The sequence below is a fragment of the Zophobas morio genome, unplaced genomic scaffold (genome assembly GCF_036711695.1).
Source record: "Zophobas morio isolate AGI-343-1 ecotype UQ-CSIRO unplaced genomic scaffold, CSIRO_AGI_Zmor_V1 ptg000379l, whole genome shotgun sequence".
Taxonomy (NCBI): domain Eukaryota; kingdom Metazoa; phylum Arthropoda; class Insecta; order Coleoptera; family Tenebrionidae; genus Zophobas; species Zophobas morio.
The window spans coordinates 73,607-88,419 of NW_026972483.1; the positions used below are offsets into that span (position 1 = coordinate 73,607).

A 14,813-nucleotide genomic window follows, 5' to 3' on the forward strand; every position below is an offset into this window, starting at 1 on the left:
TTTTCATTTCTTTTAAGTCTTCTAAAATATAACGCATATGTACCCCTGCTCTACATTTACACCTGAATCGAATAATAGTAAAAAAGTTTACTTAAATTTATTTCGATGCACTGCTGTCTATGTCACTGCAGTGAGTGGGGGAGGGAGTCGCGTGTTGGCCACCCTTGGTCTAAACTTGAGGGCGGCACTTACTTTTATAGATCATGGGCTTAATAAACAGTGGTGTAAGAATAAAAAGGGGTACTTACAAAGAGATAGTATATGATTATAATTTTACATAGTGGTTTAATATTTTAAGCTTAGAGCGGGAATAGACTGCCAAGGCTAAACTACTATAGAGGACTGGTTTCCATTATTATCCAAAAACAAATTTTTTCAATATTTGTCGGTGCTGGAGCGGAGCAGCAAACACCTATTTTCTAAGCTCTATCTTGATTAGATATTAGCGTACAAAAATAGGGTTTTAGACTAAAAGTAAATTTACAGTTGGTCCTTTTTTCAAAACATTACTATTCAAACCTCTTATTTGATATAAATGAGCCACGCGGACGGTAGCGCGTACAGTTCCATACCTCGAAAGAAGCTCTCCGTTAGGACTTCGTGTCTTAATAAGTGATTTAGTGCCCTTTAAAGAGGGCGTCTACTTTTTGCATGGTAAGAATCTAATAGTAAGTTGTGCGTAGATAGAGATGGCATTGAGTCTAAAAACTGAATCCTGTAGTTCTAATTGAAGGTCTTATATCGTTTTGCACAAACCAAGGCGCATCCGTAATGACATGCAGCATCTTGTTTTTGCTTAAGTCAAAAATGTTATTGCCAGCAAATTTTAGGTTTTAGAAGAGGAATTTGCCATAGTTAGACAGAAACGCGATACATGAAAACTTGGTTCGCTGTATAACGAAAGTTTGCTTTTAGTGTGAAGTAAAGAAGATGATTGAGCCACCGTCTTGATTTCTGCCATTATATAATTGACGTTCTCCTCCAATAAAAGCCAAATAATTGCTTTAAGGAACTCTTCGGACTTACAGCTTCAATGAAGGTCAGCAGCGATGGCGATGAAGTGCGATTCTACAAAATAGGGCTTTACCCTTCGTAGTTATAAAGTACTATTCCTACATCGTCCTATGCCGACACCAGTTGGCAAGCGTGTGCTGGACAGCTCTGAAGACACAAGGGCAATAAGGCAGGTCCCTGATTAGGAGTAGATCGACTTATCCTCTACATGGAGGGCGATTTACATAAGATGGCTGTCCGGTTATGAGATGTCGTTCACTTAAATTACGAAAAGCAATGTGAGGGGAGGAAGACGCACTATTTAAAAAGTCCGAGAATTAAAGTCGATCAAACAGCTCTTCAATATAGGGGAAGATGGCGCTCTACCCTTTCTCATTAAAGGGAAGGCTGCCCACTCCGCCGGTCGTAGGAGCGGTGGCGTCGTTGAGTGGCCTTGCTTAAATGTAAACTGGAACTCGGGCAAGTAAAGCACTATAGTATCCCAGTAAGGGTGTAGCGCGCCTTCATATACGGCAACGACCATGTCCAGAAGATTAGATGTAATCCAGTGGTGCTGGATATAGTGAGAGGGCAGCGCAAGGAACTCGCAACCTCAGGTGACAGTTCGTGTGGGCCTCAAATATTATCATTAGATGTATACCTTGAGGGCGCCGGCTTTAGCTATCTGTGTTAGATACTCGTCTCAATTACGAAAAAAGACCCTATACTCAGCAAAAAACTAACCATTTAAAGGCGATTATACGCCCTATTCATGTTGCATCGCCTCCTCCAGACTTAGTCAAATTTCGTGGGTTCTATGCCTTATTTAAACGATAACTGTTATGAACAATAATTTCTCGTGAAACACCATAAAGGGTTGCCTAGTTATTGTGGCACCAGCTTTTCCAAATTTTTATTTAAACATATTTAATAATATGTTGACCACTAATTCTTATTATGTATCCATACTGCCACGGCTTTAAAGCACTTAGACAAAATTGCTAAAGGCTATGAAAGGATTAAATTTATTTTTCCTTAGCATTTAAAGTTACTGTAGATTTACTAATAGTTATTAATACTGCATTCGAGTCACTCTCTTAGAAAATGAGAGAAGCTTCGATGTATAATGGTACTTTTATTAACAATTTGTTAGTGTGTAGTTTATTTATTTTTGGCATAACTTATTTACTACGAAAGTAGAAATTTTACTTTAAAGTTAATTACCGATGTTCTTTCGAATGACAAATTTTTTTTAGTGAAAAGAACATCCATTTATATTATAATTTTAAATTTTTTTATGTATTTTTTTAAGAAATCAAAATTTATTTTGTAGGAACAGAATGTAACTTAAAAAAGTTTAAAAACAGCATTGAAATATAACAAAAAAATTAAAAACTATGATTAATCAAGATCAGCACAATTTCCACAGTACAAATTTGCATGAAGAGGCCTAAGAGAAGATGGCCCCTTGCACAGCTATAAAGTTTTTCTCTCTTTTGCACGAGGACATTTTGAACATCTAATACTTCTTTTCTGTTCTCTTAGTTTGAACTTCTTCAGATATACCCTTGGTAGATACTAGAGTAAATCGCAACGAATTCGAAGGTTACTCGGCCTTATTTTCCAATAGTCCTCTATCAACATACCTAATTGTTTCAAATGTGCCTTTCATACTATAATCTTTAGTATTTTTGTTATATTTTTTTCTGCGCATTAACACCTGGAGGGTATAAACAGATTGAGAAAAATAGAAGAGAAAATTTACTACCCTACTAAGTATAATGTCTAACACAATGAAAAAAGCGTTCCAATCTTGTGATAGAAAAAATTGTCCAGTCTACCAGCACACACTTGATTATTTCTAATTTCTCTTTATAAATAATTAAAATAAGGACATAAAGGAAATTGTCAGGAAAATGGCTGCTCCTTGATTCTAATAGCAAGCTTTTCCTCTTCGCCGACTAATTCATCATCTGCCTCCGCCTCCTCATCAGATAGTCCTAACTCATTCCGTGCAGCCTATCCCCGTAACTGGTCCTGTTGGAGGTAAAAAAAAAAGTACTTTAAAGGAAATTAAAAGTTATCTAAAAAACCCTATTTCTGTATTTCCACAACGTAAGGTCATCGTTAGAGAAAGATGAAAGAGGCGTTTCTCCTATTTTTCGTCCTCTTATTCCTTCAGATTCATGTTAAAAAAAAAAAACTTACTCGAGTAAAAAACATATTCATTACCCCTCCGGATGGAACTCAATTGTCAACCTTAGATCGAAACCCACGGGAAGCCACACGAGTTAGGCGCCCTAGACCAAAAGCCAATCTGAGCTAATCTAGCCGATAATGTTTATAGTTAATTGGACCTAGTCGAGTAATTTTCAGTATTATGGCATTGGTCCTCGAAGCTGATAAACTAGTAGAAAGTCAAGATAAAATGCAAAAATAATTTCAAAGCTTACTCTATAGTTTCTCTCTAGTTAAGGAAAGCAATGGTGAATAAAATGGCCAACCTGAATCCAGGTGGGCCCTGCTAAAATTTTGTTGGTCAATGTTACTTAGCCAAAAAGCACTACTTACTCAGATAGAGATACAATTCACACCGGCTCTAAGCAGGTTACGCTCAATGAGCAGACTCCACTGATTCTAATGACTGACTCTAGTGATCTTTATATAGCCTAGGTGGTTGTAGTCGCAGCTCGAGTCAAGCTTGCTCGTGCAGGACAAGCATTTAAAGATATACCTAAAGATAGCTATTTTAGTAAATTGCGATTGTAAAAATTAATAATAGTCAAATATTACCTCCAAAATCAATTCCACAAAATCCAATAGAATTAAGTGTACTAGGGTATCATAACCCCAACCGCCTTTGTTCACATGAAGCACGCCATTTATAAAAGGAAGGCAACGGATAGATGCCTCGTCGCATCTGACCAGGTTTTATGAGATGGTACTGAGCATAAGCGGACAATCACGGACGGCGGACGGCATCTAATAGTAGTGAACGAAGAAATTAAGACTGGGGCATCTCATACCTCTTAAATAGAGGACGGCCTAACTTATGTAATTACTGTATTAAAAGGTTATAATAAACTCCATTGTGAGGTAGCAGAATATATTTTTTGAAATTAACTAGTAAACCACCTACATACCACGTGGTACTCGAACATGTGTCATCGTTCCTCATGCCGTACCACGTGTTGTTGCATGTGTTATATACTCGTTCTACGTTTTGTATTTCTTCCCTGGAGGTATAAATCCCCTTTCTCTACGATAGAATAAATTGATTGTTTATGCTCCTTTTTTCCGTCAATATTGAACCAGAAGTATGCGATATTAATCGACGATTTTACGGATACCAGAGCCATTTTTACCCTTGTCCATTAAATGCCTCAAAAAATTCTGATATAATACTAGTAAAGGCACCTATCATGTGCTTAAAAATAATTTAATATTAAATATATATATTTTTTATAAATAAAATTATAATAACTGTAAGTTATTATAAAAATAACTTAACTTTTAAACGATCAGTGTGAATAATGGTCGTATAGTAAATTTACCTAAAATATCAAAATGAAAATTAAAGTAGAGTACGGTTTCATAAGAAGAAAGTAGATGGTAATCTTCCTGGAAGTATGTATCAACAATTATTAGCTCTTCCGATGTAGTAAATTCGTTCTTACGGAAGCTCAAACCACAAACTCAATTAATAGTTGTAAAAATTGTATACACTCTATTAAGACCTCCTATTAGGTAACATTTTAAACTTATATATTAAAATAAACTTTGTGATTTTTTTAATTATATTCATATTAATGCGTGTCTAATAAAAAACATAAAACTATTCATTACCTTAAGCGTAATAAATTTCATAACATTATTAATTTCCAAAATTAATGCATTTTGACTGCTCCAACTAAGTTTTAGCACAAACCTTTAATAAATGAATACTATAAAAAAGTAATAATGACTCATAATCCATGGCCGTGAGACAGAGATGGTAAGGCCCAAAAAGTGAGGGTTAAGTTTTGAGCAGTATTCTTATATTAGCTTCTATTTGATGAGTATATTTGCATGCAATGTTCCTTTTGCTTTGCATCTTTATGCCTTAAGTTCCTTTTAACTTTTTTAGATTGCAAGCGAATGGCAAAATGTTAGCAATGAATCATTCAACTACAGTACCAGCACTTTTGTCCGAGGACAAAGCGCTTATGAGCAAGCGTTGTGAACGCATCCCGAACTTGGGTTACCTATATTTCTAAAATTACACTGACTTATATAATTTTCCTTCCAATTATTCCCCCCCCCCTACTATGTTGCATGTTAATCCTATTTTAAAAACTTCCTTTTCTTTAGTTTTAAAGATAGGGGCATTATGCAAAGATCTATGTGCGTCGATTAAGAATGAAGCAGAGGGAAACCTACGTTGGCTGGAAACTATTAAGCAGCAGGCTATAGACATCCAAAACAGTATAAAAGAAGAATTAAAGTAACTATTTACACGATATATATAATATTTAAAGCTTTATTACGTTCATTATCGCTTTCACCCAGCAGATTTTAAAAACATCATTTCAGGGTTGAGAACGATACATTTCTTACAGCTACCGGAAATGAAGGACTAATCTCTAATAAAGAGGTTTTTGTATTAACTTTTACTCATTAAAAAATTATGTTGCCCTATTATTCGTAGGTTACGGATTTGACCTCAAGTAAAGTGCAAAATAAAGGCTTTCAAGAGTCTGATTGTCGTACTTCACCTCAACCTCTTGAAGATGAAAGATTATCTACAACTGCACTAAGACCCGCTATAAGCAACTCCCCCGCCGCTGGCGCTATTTTTGATAATAAAAGAACTGCCATAGAAGTTGAAAAATCTTGTAAAAAGGTTGTAAGGACACCTTCTTGCTAGTATATGAATAACCTGCTTCCTACAGGAACAAAGTAAAATTTGCAGAAGCACTAGAGTACCTAAACCTGGTGTTGGCCCTTTAAATAATGTTCAAAAAGTTTACAACGCGAATGCTGTTTCCTCACGAGAAGTAGTGGACAAAGTGAAAAAGACTACACTTTACAGGAATAACCTAACTTCTCTCAAACGACTGAAAGCTACTCAAATAGCGCAGAAGAAGGCGCGGGAGGTCGATTTAGAAGCTCCTCGCACCGCAAGAAATAAACATGAGAGAGTCCAATCTAAATTGTATAAGGGAAGGGAGAGACAACCTCATCAAACTAGTAAAGTAAAGTTCAGTACTACTAGAAGTCATCTCCCGAACTTTAGCTATATTCCTTGTCTTTAGAACTCAACACTTCCTGGGAGTGAGTTTGCCGTTCGTGTTAAAGAAAATATTCAGCCGTCTTTTTTGAGTTAGCAAAGCCTCTGTTTCTTATTCCTGTGGACACTTACCTCTTTTTAAAAGCAGAACTGCCTATGGAGAAGGGGGAGGGTGCTTTAGGAGAACCGTCCTCCACGAGCAACTCGGAAGGACGGCTTGGATGCACGGCCCGAGAAGAGCCACCAGTTAGCGTTGAGACGCCGTTATCGTCTGTACCCACCCCCCCGCCTCCGGAAAGCTTTCATCCGCCATCGAAAAGGGGCGAATCTCCGCTCATTTCGTGCATCCATGAGCCACGTGGTGACATCGGCCGGGCCTCCCTTCTGAGGGAGATCGACGGGGCGAAGAAAAGGGCACGCATTAGTGAGAACAATGCTTCGTATGAGTACGCCCGCAAAAAGTTTGTTTTGAAGAGTTGCTAACTTATGGTACAGTGAAATAGAAGTTCTTTTGGATAAGGCCAAACAAAGCCAACTGGAAATTAAAGAAAAGTTAACTGCCCTCACCTCCTCGGCTAACGAGGAAATCCTTATTTTGCGCCAATCGTCTTAATTTAGCGCTCATTAAAAATTTAATAGTCTTTAGGAACCGGAAAAGTAGTAAATACGCCCCTATCGAGACCGCGTTCGTCACAAACTTATAATATCTCTGATCTTTTAAGCGAGTACTCACTTTTTCTTTACTCATGATATTGTTTTTCTGTAGGATTTTTTTAAAAGATTGGATATGTTACAAATTCTTTCTTTTTAATACTAGTGACGACTCCTCCGATGATGAGTTCTACAACGGCAAAAAAATTCCCGAGTGGGCCGAAGGTAATAATCTCAGGCAAGGTACAAACCCCGCCTATACTTGCGACACACGTGAGAATCTGACTGCTTTGTTCATCTACAGCTCTCTACGAGCAGTTTAAGCAGAATATCAACCCTCGAGAAATATTTTCAAGAATTCAAACCCCCGATCTCGATGCCATATTTGCGAACAAAAAGCCGAGGTTTAAACTTCGATCGAGTTCTGCTTGTTGGACACATACCCCCCTCAGTTTTCGGAAAAAGAACTTTTAACTTTAAAATATTGCACAGCAGCTTACCGTTACATTTTAGTAATAAAATTAATTAAATAAACATCAGAATCATATTTTTGACTCGTTAGAAACATGAGGAACGTAATAACTGCTAAACAGCAAAAATAAAAGTTTATTTTTAGAAAGTCTTTCTACTTAAAAAAAAGTGCTAGTTTTATAATATAAATTATGAAGAGCTCAGTCAATAAAAAGTATATATACAGGTTATGATTATATTTAAAATTAATAAAACCGTAGATATGTTATTCGATAAGGACAGAAGATAATATTAAAGCTTCAATTAAAATAAAAATCTCATTCTTTGTATAGAAATGTGCCGTATGACTAAAGTAATACATGTTATTATTCGTTATTAGGATAATTCTTTATTAGTGCTCTTTTGTTTATAATAGTGAGATAAAAAAAGGTTTTTTTTTTGAAAAGTAAACCTTAGAGTTTCTTAAGCATTTATCGCAATAGTTCGTGTTAAAAGTTTTTAGAAGTAAAACTATGTGAATTCTCACTACGCTATGAAAACGGTAATCATTGTTATTGTAGACCACAAAGGTTGACTTGTTCGTTAATACATTAAGATTCCACGCGAACGAACTGTGATTTTTTATACAATGTTTAACACTTTTCTCTGTTTTTGGTTCTACTGTATAATAAAACATTGGCTTTCATAATTTTTTACCTTACGCTACACTTTTCTATAGACATTAAATGAAAACTATTTTTCATACTTGGTACGTCTACTGGAAAACTAAATTCGGTTTGAAGAATTTTATCGCCAAAATGAAGCATAAAAAGGGCCACGTCATACGAACTGTCGTTAACTTTTAATACCCCCCGGTCAACGCCTTGTATCTTTCTACTAGTAGTTTTTTTTTTAAACGAAATCAAAAGAAAATAACGGTTTTAAGAGTGATCGTGGGTCTTACTATCTGCAAGATGCTAGGTATCTACATAGTTTGAACTTTTATTAACCTACCATAAAATGCCAGTAATATTACAACTAGTACGTATAAAATATGCGTTTAGCTACAAGTATGAGAATCTATTACATATGCATGGAAAAAAGTATTCCAAGTCTACTTCACGGCGTTTAAAATTTGCCATTTATAATATAAAAAAACTTTTTACGTAAGTATATGGCTGAATCTTTATACTTGATTCTTTGCAGCACGAATTCTTATGGCACTTTACTAGTCTCTTGCATGAACCTTGTATTTGCAATATTCGCAAAAATTTAGTGTAAAGCTCAAAAATTTTAGTTTTTTAAAAAAAAGTTTTCACCGTCGCTATGTATAGGCCAAGAATAGTTTAACCGTAACTTCCAAGAGGTTAACCGTCCCGAACATTCCTGCTTGAAGTGTTTTTAACCTTGTAGCCTGTGTCGGGCTGACCCGATTAACTCCTTCAGCAGGTGCAACTAATATTTTCATTGTCTTTTCTTCCTTGATTCATAATTTTTGCCATTTTCTTCAGTTATATTAATTTTAAAAGCCTCTTGTTATATTTTGGTTACAGGTCGAAAATAAAGACGGCTACTAACTGTTTTTGTGAATTATTAAACGAAAATATTTTGTGGAAGGAAAATATTTAAGCTGTTGTGACTGACTGAGGGTGGCATGTTTTGCTACAGGCAGTGTGTTTATTTTAGTTAGATGTTTATATCGTTTTTATTAAGCCTATAAACTTTTTTATTTGTTTATGTATTTACTGATAGACGTTAAAGCGATAAGAACTAACTTATTTATGCTATACTCAGAGTGCTTCCAATTTTTAAAAAATGAGTATGACTTGGCAAGTGCAAAAACCGGGCCCACCTTTCCTTGTAACATAAACTTGCAGCTGTGTTTTCTGTCGACCTACATATTACTTAAGAGTCTATTACTTATATGCTATAAACTTTATTTAGTTTTCCCGGGTATATGTAAATCTATTAATTACTTTTGTTTAAATTGACTGGGAGCGATGATGACTACTTATATGCAGTAGTACGAGACCCCATCTCTGGTTTCCTTTAGCTTTCTCTCTATCAATTACGATCTTAATCCTACCCATCCTCTAATTATCTTTTTATTTCTCCGTTTATTATTACTATATCCTACTCTTAAAGACGGGGTCTAGTACAATGATCTGGTAAAGAGATTATGAGGTCTTAGCTCCTTTTGAATAAAATTTAACTCCTTTTTGCAATAATGATAATATACTCAATGTTATGACGGAAGAGTGACTAAGTATTCGCTTTATTTAACAAAGAGACCCTGCGTGGTGCATACCCGAGCAAGAGACACGAAGGACCCCGTGACTACGAGCGGCCCGAACCCTTTCTGTTCAGTTTTCCTGTACACTTCAAATGAAAATCTCTTACTAGCTGCGTCTTCGGTGGTACTTCTACTAGAAGTGAACAAAACTAAGTTGCGGCATAGCGAAGATGCAGTTCGTCTATGAAGTGCTGGTGCCGGATGCCCGTCGGCCTCGCCCGTGCAAACTAGCAACGAGTGCGTTTAGAGCGCGTTTAGATAATTCAAGAGCAATAAAGTTACTTCTTTTATTGCCTCTTTCACAGAGAAGTTCTCCTCTTCGATTAAGTAGCTGGTATTTAGAGAGATTAAGAGTGCAGGCAAAAGAAACTTCGAGAGTCGGAAACCAGCAGATTAGGAATCCTGTGCGGTTGAAGCCGTAGTGGCAGTGCACAGCAACCTGCTTCTGCGGATGCTCCTTTAGAAATGTCTTGACTGCTCTTATAAAGGAGTCCACGTATTCTCTATCCAGCAAGAAGTAAGAAGTGAGAAACTTGGAGGCGAGGGTGCAGTGGGCTTGCCTGTCGGGGATCTCTTTAGAGATGGCCCTCAGCTTCACATACGAAGGGATGCACTAGGAGAAGTAAGTAAAAGCGAACAGCGTGAAGAGTCAGCGGTGTGCACCTCGCAGTAGGTGTCATAGGGAGGCGCGCCACTCGTCAGGTCGATCAGCAGTCCGACTCTGGGATGCTCCGCTAGGAAGGCCTCGGGCGAGTGGGTGCTGTCTGCATTCCGACCGCTTAGAAAAGGGGGCCCTGCCGCCATACACAAACCATAGCAGCGTACCGTCCTGCCGGAGGACTTTCAAGGGGAGAAGGCTGCCCCCTCTTCCCACGGGCTTCCCGTAGTTGGCCGTCTTAGCCCACTTCTCGAAATTTTTCAAGCCCCTTTTTGCAATTTGGGCGAAGCGTCAGCTCTTGTCCCCACCAAAGAACAAAAAGGAACCATTTATCGTCTAGGCTGCTCCCCCTGTTTGCTATGTTTAGCCGATCCATAGCCTGCAGTAATAAGTCGTGTGTTAAGCAGCAAGCAGGCATTAACTAGTAAGCGAAATACGCTGAAGCCGCAAACTCTAGTCAAGAAGCGCGCTATGTGCGCGTTGACAACATCTTTCTTCTCAAGCATTAATAAATGACCGCATTGCGGAAGTATATGCAGCTGATGCCTAATGGCTAGAAGAAGTAGAAGTAGTTGGAGGCAGTACACAACGAGATCTTACCCGGCAGCGGCTCTCTGCCGCTAATCTTTTGAAATATATCTCTAGCCATAGAAGGAGGCGCGAGGAAGTCGCCTTCGCTGAAATGATATGTTCCAAGTCACAAACCGAAATGTTGGGATTCTCTAGTCTATACCCAGCAATCAAAAGGACGGGAAGACGGGCAAGGGAGCCGAAATCTTCGAGAGGGGGAAGGCGCATCTCCCGTACGAGAAGCTTTATCTTTGCTACAAGTTAGCTCTCCATCTTGTAGACAAGCACAGGCCAAAGGCACCGTGAGGCTAGACGTGGCTTTATTCCAGAGAAGCTGCTGAGCCTTCACACAGTCTGAAGCGCTTTGATCCAGAAGTCTGCGGACCTGAAGCAGCGCGGTGGTAGCTTTCAGTACAAGCGCAAGAGAAGAACACTACCGAGTAGCTCTGCACGCCCCCCCAGCGGTCGAAGAACCTGCACAGATCGAGAAACCAGCAGGGGAGGCGCGTCCAAAGCGGGGGGCGCATGCTGCTTGCGTTGCCATGGCGGGCGACAAGGGGGGCAAGGAGTACGGCCCCAGAGAGATGCTCCTTAACGAGCGGATACAGATAAGCAAAGAGGCTGGTGCCGTATGAATGAGCCACGAAAGCATTGTACTTTCCTTAAGGTTAACCGTGATAAGTTAATAAGGTTTAACAGTAGCAAAGTCGGACCCATATAGGTATGAAAAACTTCAACGAGAGTATCCAGGAGAGAGTGTAAGCCGAAATCCTCTTGACTGTTAGCAAGATATAATAAAAAGGTAATCGTGGTAGAAAGGTATATGATCTACAAGGAACTTTCTTCGGATTGCCCGTGCCCCACCAGATCGAGCATAACAATGCTGGAATTAGTACGGAAGTAGTTGAGCTGCCCACAGAACTGCTCAACTCGTCCTTTTATAATAAATTATTACCAAGAAGTAAAAGATGAAAACGTCATACCCCCAGCTCCGTGCAGGAAAAAGAGCACCGGAACATCAGGATTAGGATGCAACAAGTGAACTACTCGCAGCTGTTTATTGTTGAAGTACTTAGTCTGTGAGTGATCCTTTATAAGCTGGAAAGATTCTTTTAAAAGAGCACGCCGTGTAATATCGATAACATTTATATATAAGCGAAAGTTAAAAAAGGAATGCGATACAGTTAAATACTAGTTAAAAAATACTTAAAAAAAAGTAAAGTAATTAATAATACGAGCAAAGCATGCGCTTGAACTTGATTTATTTTTTCTCGTGAAAAAAGTATATAAGGATTTCAACAAAGCCAGCGAAAAGGCTCTAAGGTTTTTACGAGAAGTCAATGGAGTAGTACAGGAATTAAAGGAATTAAGTTCTTATTAAAAGAAGCTAAAAGAGCAAATTTAATTGTGGTTAATGCTTAAAACTAATTTTTACGTTACATGGCAGACCCCTACCATGGAAAAGTTCCGTAGGTGATAACGAAAATAAAAATAGTAAGCAAAAAAAACCTACAGCAAATTTCATTTTTAAAAAAGGGTCATAGGCAAAAAATTAAAAAATAAAACTGAAATCATAAGTTAGCTTACATAATTGGCCACTGAAGCATTTTTAAGACCGCTTACATTAAATAGCAGGAAATAGTAAGAGCTTTTTTGAAACTTTACAAGAATCCTATATATAGTAAAAAATAACTAAAAGAAAGAAAAAGGTCGTTTAATAACGATGCAACTACTTTATTAATAAACGTAACAAAAAGGTAGACAGATTGCAGCTTAAAAAACCACTAAAAGAAATAAGCTTTTATATTGAAGCGAGGGAAACTGACGTGTAACGGTTGGACAAAACCACTTAGCAAAGTGAACGTGCTAAATTAGTCTAATTACATTACCGAAGAACAGCTCGACAGTAGCTCTAAGTAACTTCCCGTTTAAATCTTATACTTTATAGCAATGAAAAAGATGTTATTTTGTTGACGTGCACTCTAGTATAAAGGTTTAGTCCTTATACTTAAATTTTAAAACTTTTTAAATAATTTTTTTTGGTGCCCTTCCACCTTGTAAATGGTTTTTAGTATATAAAAAATGGGCCCGTTGAATGTTTCGAAGACGGTCAGGGGGAAAGTGGGCCTCGTCCAGTGAGGGGGGTTAAAATTAATGTTAATAGCTGATGTGTAAAATTTGATTGTGATTGATGTAACAGCTATTGAGTAAACGTCAAACAAAGTATAACATGTCTATCGAGACCTTGTCATTTTGGAAATTTGAATACCCTGCTGTGTTTAAGTACGTTGTAAAAAAAAAGTAATGCCTCCACAAAAGCAACGAGGAATTATTGACCACTTAACCAATATATGCTCCATCGTATGCGAAGGTCTAAAGGTGAACTCCGCTGTTTAAAGAAAATGAGAGTCATTTAAAGACTATGAGAACCAGGACCGTCTTACACGGTCGTTACGGAAGTAAATATTAAGAAAGTGGAAAAATTAGTCCTCGGACCGTCAAATTTCGGTTCGTCAGAAAGAAAAGGATTGGACAAATCTTCATGAAGGTGAGCGCGTGTACGCGTTAGGTATTCATTTGTTAACTCCGCTAGATCGGGGACGAGGAGTGGAAAGTTCGCGTAATTTTCTTTAATGCGAGTATGATTTGGATGCGATTGGTCATCGGAGTGTAACCTCTGACGAACGGGGGTCTATCGGTACGATCCAAAGGCCAAACAAGAGCCCAGGCAATGGATAAAAAGGGATAAAGTTAACGCGCAAATTCAAGGTTCAAATAGTGGCTGCCAAACTTTTGGCAACGATATTCTGGGATAGCGCAGGAATACATCGGGTGGATCACCTCTAGAGGAGGAACGATGAACGAACAATGCTATGTTGACTTAAGCATTTAATCCTGAGAAGCCATTTTTGAGAAACGCAGGGGCAAACTTAGCAGAGGGATTCTCCTATTACAAGACAATGCGCCGGTTTACACAGCTCAAGTTGCAAAGCTTGCTATACGAAATATGAACCTCGAAAAGATTAATTATTAAACCTACAGCCCAGATCCGGCTCCTAGCGATTTTTACTTGTCTTATAATTTTATAAAGGTGTTACGGGGTATAAAATTACTTGAGAAGAACGAATAAGGTTGGCTGTAGATGAGCACTTTGCAGGAAAAGTATCGGAATATTTTTTCGTGAGATAAAAACATTGCACGGTCGATGTGAAAGGCGTCTTGAATTAGATGGAAATTATATTGAAGTATAAAAGATATTTCACTCGGACAGCCCTTGTAGATCAGTTTTTTATATAGCATTCACAGCTATTACAAACAGAAATTCGGCTTAGAGCATTCGCTTTTGGTTCGAGTCCATCACCTTAAAAAGGAAATAAAATTGTTTAAATTGAAAAGTTGTGTTTTCAAGAATTATCTTGGCATATAATACCTTATTAAGTACATGTTTAACAATAAAGTCTTAGGCTCGTTGCAATTGTCAAAGATTTTTTTTAACTCTTGAAAACGCCTATCACCTTTGGCGTAGTTAATTATGAGCATCAATAAGCTTTTCGACAGAATATATGATTTAAAGAGGCAACCTCCTTTCCTTTTAAAATTGAGAAAAGGTGTCTTGTCAGCTAATGCTTTATATACTCTTGGACAGTTCAGTTAAATTAATTAAAAAAACTGTGGCGGTCAGTCCATAATTACATTTAAGACCGCAAGGCTTGGAGAAATATCATTTAATCGATCCCAACTTGTGACATCTTTATACAACTCCTGGTTTAAGAGTGTTATCAGTACCTGACTCTCATACGCTTCCGTAAAAATTCTTAAAACCACTACAAGCAAAAACGTCCTTATAGCAGAACTTTCGCCTTTTATTCCATCTCTCACACTTAACCGAGTGGACGCTTGCTGATCTGTAAACAACTGTTGCACTTTTT

The 14,813-nt window shown here is 37.7% G+C and overlaps 2 protein-coding genes and 1 long non-coding RNA gene across 5 annotated transcripts; 2 read left to right on the forward strand and 1 right to left on the reverse strand.

Moving 5' to 3' along the window:
- Window positions 1-5,076: 5,076 nt before the first annotated feature.
- LOC135120425 (uncharacterized) lies at window positions 5,077-7,409 on the forward strand. Of its 2 annotated transcripts, none has more exons than XM_064044736.1 (10): window positions 5,077-5,232; window positions 5,344-5,476; window positions 5,566-5,626; window positions 5,681-5,875; window positions 5,925-6,227; window positions 6,288-6,354; window positions 6,408-6,708; window positions 6,758-6,987; window positions 7,080-7,156; window positions 7,218-7,409. In XM_064044736.1, exons 1-8 carry the CDS (start codon window positions 5,139-5,141, stop codon window positions 6,873-6,875), a joined length of 1,272 nt encoding a protein of 423 aa, XP_063900806.1. In that variant the 5' UTR covers window positions 5,077-5,138; the 3' UTR covers window positions 6,876-6,987; window positions 7,080-7,156; window positions 7,218-7,409. The 2 variants fall into 2 exon arrangements, with proteins under 2 accessions (XP_063900806.1, XP_063900807.1); XM_064044737.1 differs by having other exon boundaries at window positions 6,411-6,708.
- A 1,513-nt stretch (window positions 7,410-8,922) lies between these two features.
- On the forward strand, window positions 8,923-9,728 carry LOC135120413 (uncharacterized). The gene is made up of 3 exons (XR_010278603.1): window positions 8,923-9,034; window positions 9,158-9,223; window positions 9,652-9,728. It is a non-coding gene; the product is annotated as an uncharacterized LOC135120413 (long non-coding RNA).
- LOC135120411 (uncharacterized) lies at window positions 9,656-14,172 on the reverse strand. 2 transcript variants are annotated; one of them, XM_064044721.1, is made up of 18 exons: window positions 13,998-14,172; window positions 12,472-12,556; window positions 12,120-12,202; window positions 11,868-11,993; window positions 11,717-11,819; window positions 11,598-11,662; window positions 11,322-11,545; window positions 11,186-11,269; window positions 11,048-11,133; window positions 10,915-10,991; window positions 10,752-10,867; window positions 10,641-10,693; window positions 10,482-10,582; window positions 10,320-10,420; window positions 10,217-10,269; window positions 10,043-10,159; window positions 9,939-9,987; window positions 9,796-9,883 (listed from the first exon to the last, which is right to left on the reverse strand). In XM_064044721.1, the coding sequence occupies exons 2-18, from the start codon at window positions 12,489-12,491 to the stop codon at window positions 9,806-9,808; spliced, it is 1,536 nt and encodes a 511-aa protein (XP_063900791.1). In that variant the 5' UTR covers window positions 12,492-12,556; window positions 13,998-14,172; the 3' UTR covers window positions 9,796-9,805. The 2 variants fall into 2 exon arrangements, with proteins under 2 accessions (XP_063900792.1, XP_063900791.1); XM_064044722.1 differs by lacking the exons at window positions 12,472-12,556; window positions 13,998-14,172 and having other exon boundaries at window positions 9,656-9,883; window positions 11,868-11,982; window positions 12,120-12,206.
- Between the last annotated feature and the right edge of the window lie 641 nt (window positions 14,173-14,813).

Bases quoted from the DNA above. Each gene is read 5' to 3' on its own strand.
- LOC135120411 (XM_064044721.1), bottom strand. From the start codon at position 12,491: ATGCTTCAGTGGCCAATTAT. The intron at 11,994-12,119 runs GTATTATTAATT...CTCTTTTAAAAG, and splicing joins TTCAAGCGCATGCTTTGCTC to AATCTTTCCAGCTTATAAAG. The intron at 9,988-10,042 runs GTTTCCGACTCT...TCTAAATACCAG, and splicing joins ACAGGATTCCTAATCTGCTG to CTACTTAATCGAAGAGGAGA.
- LOC135120425 (XM_064044736.1), top strand. From the start codon at position 5,139: ATGTTAGCAATGAATCATTCAACTACAGTACCAGCACTTTTGTCCGAG. The intron at 5,233-5,343 runs GTTACCTATATT...CCTTTTCTTTAG, and splicing joins TGAACGCATCCCGAACTTGG to TTTTAAAGATAGGGGCATTA. The intron at 6,228-6,287 runs GTAAAGTTCAGT...CCTTGTCTTTAG, and splicing joins AACCTCATCAAACTAGTAAA to AACTCAACACTTCCTGGGAG.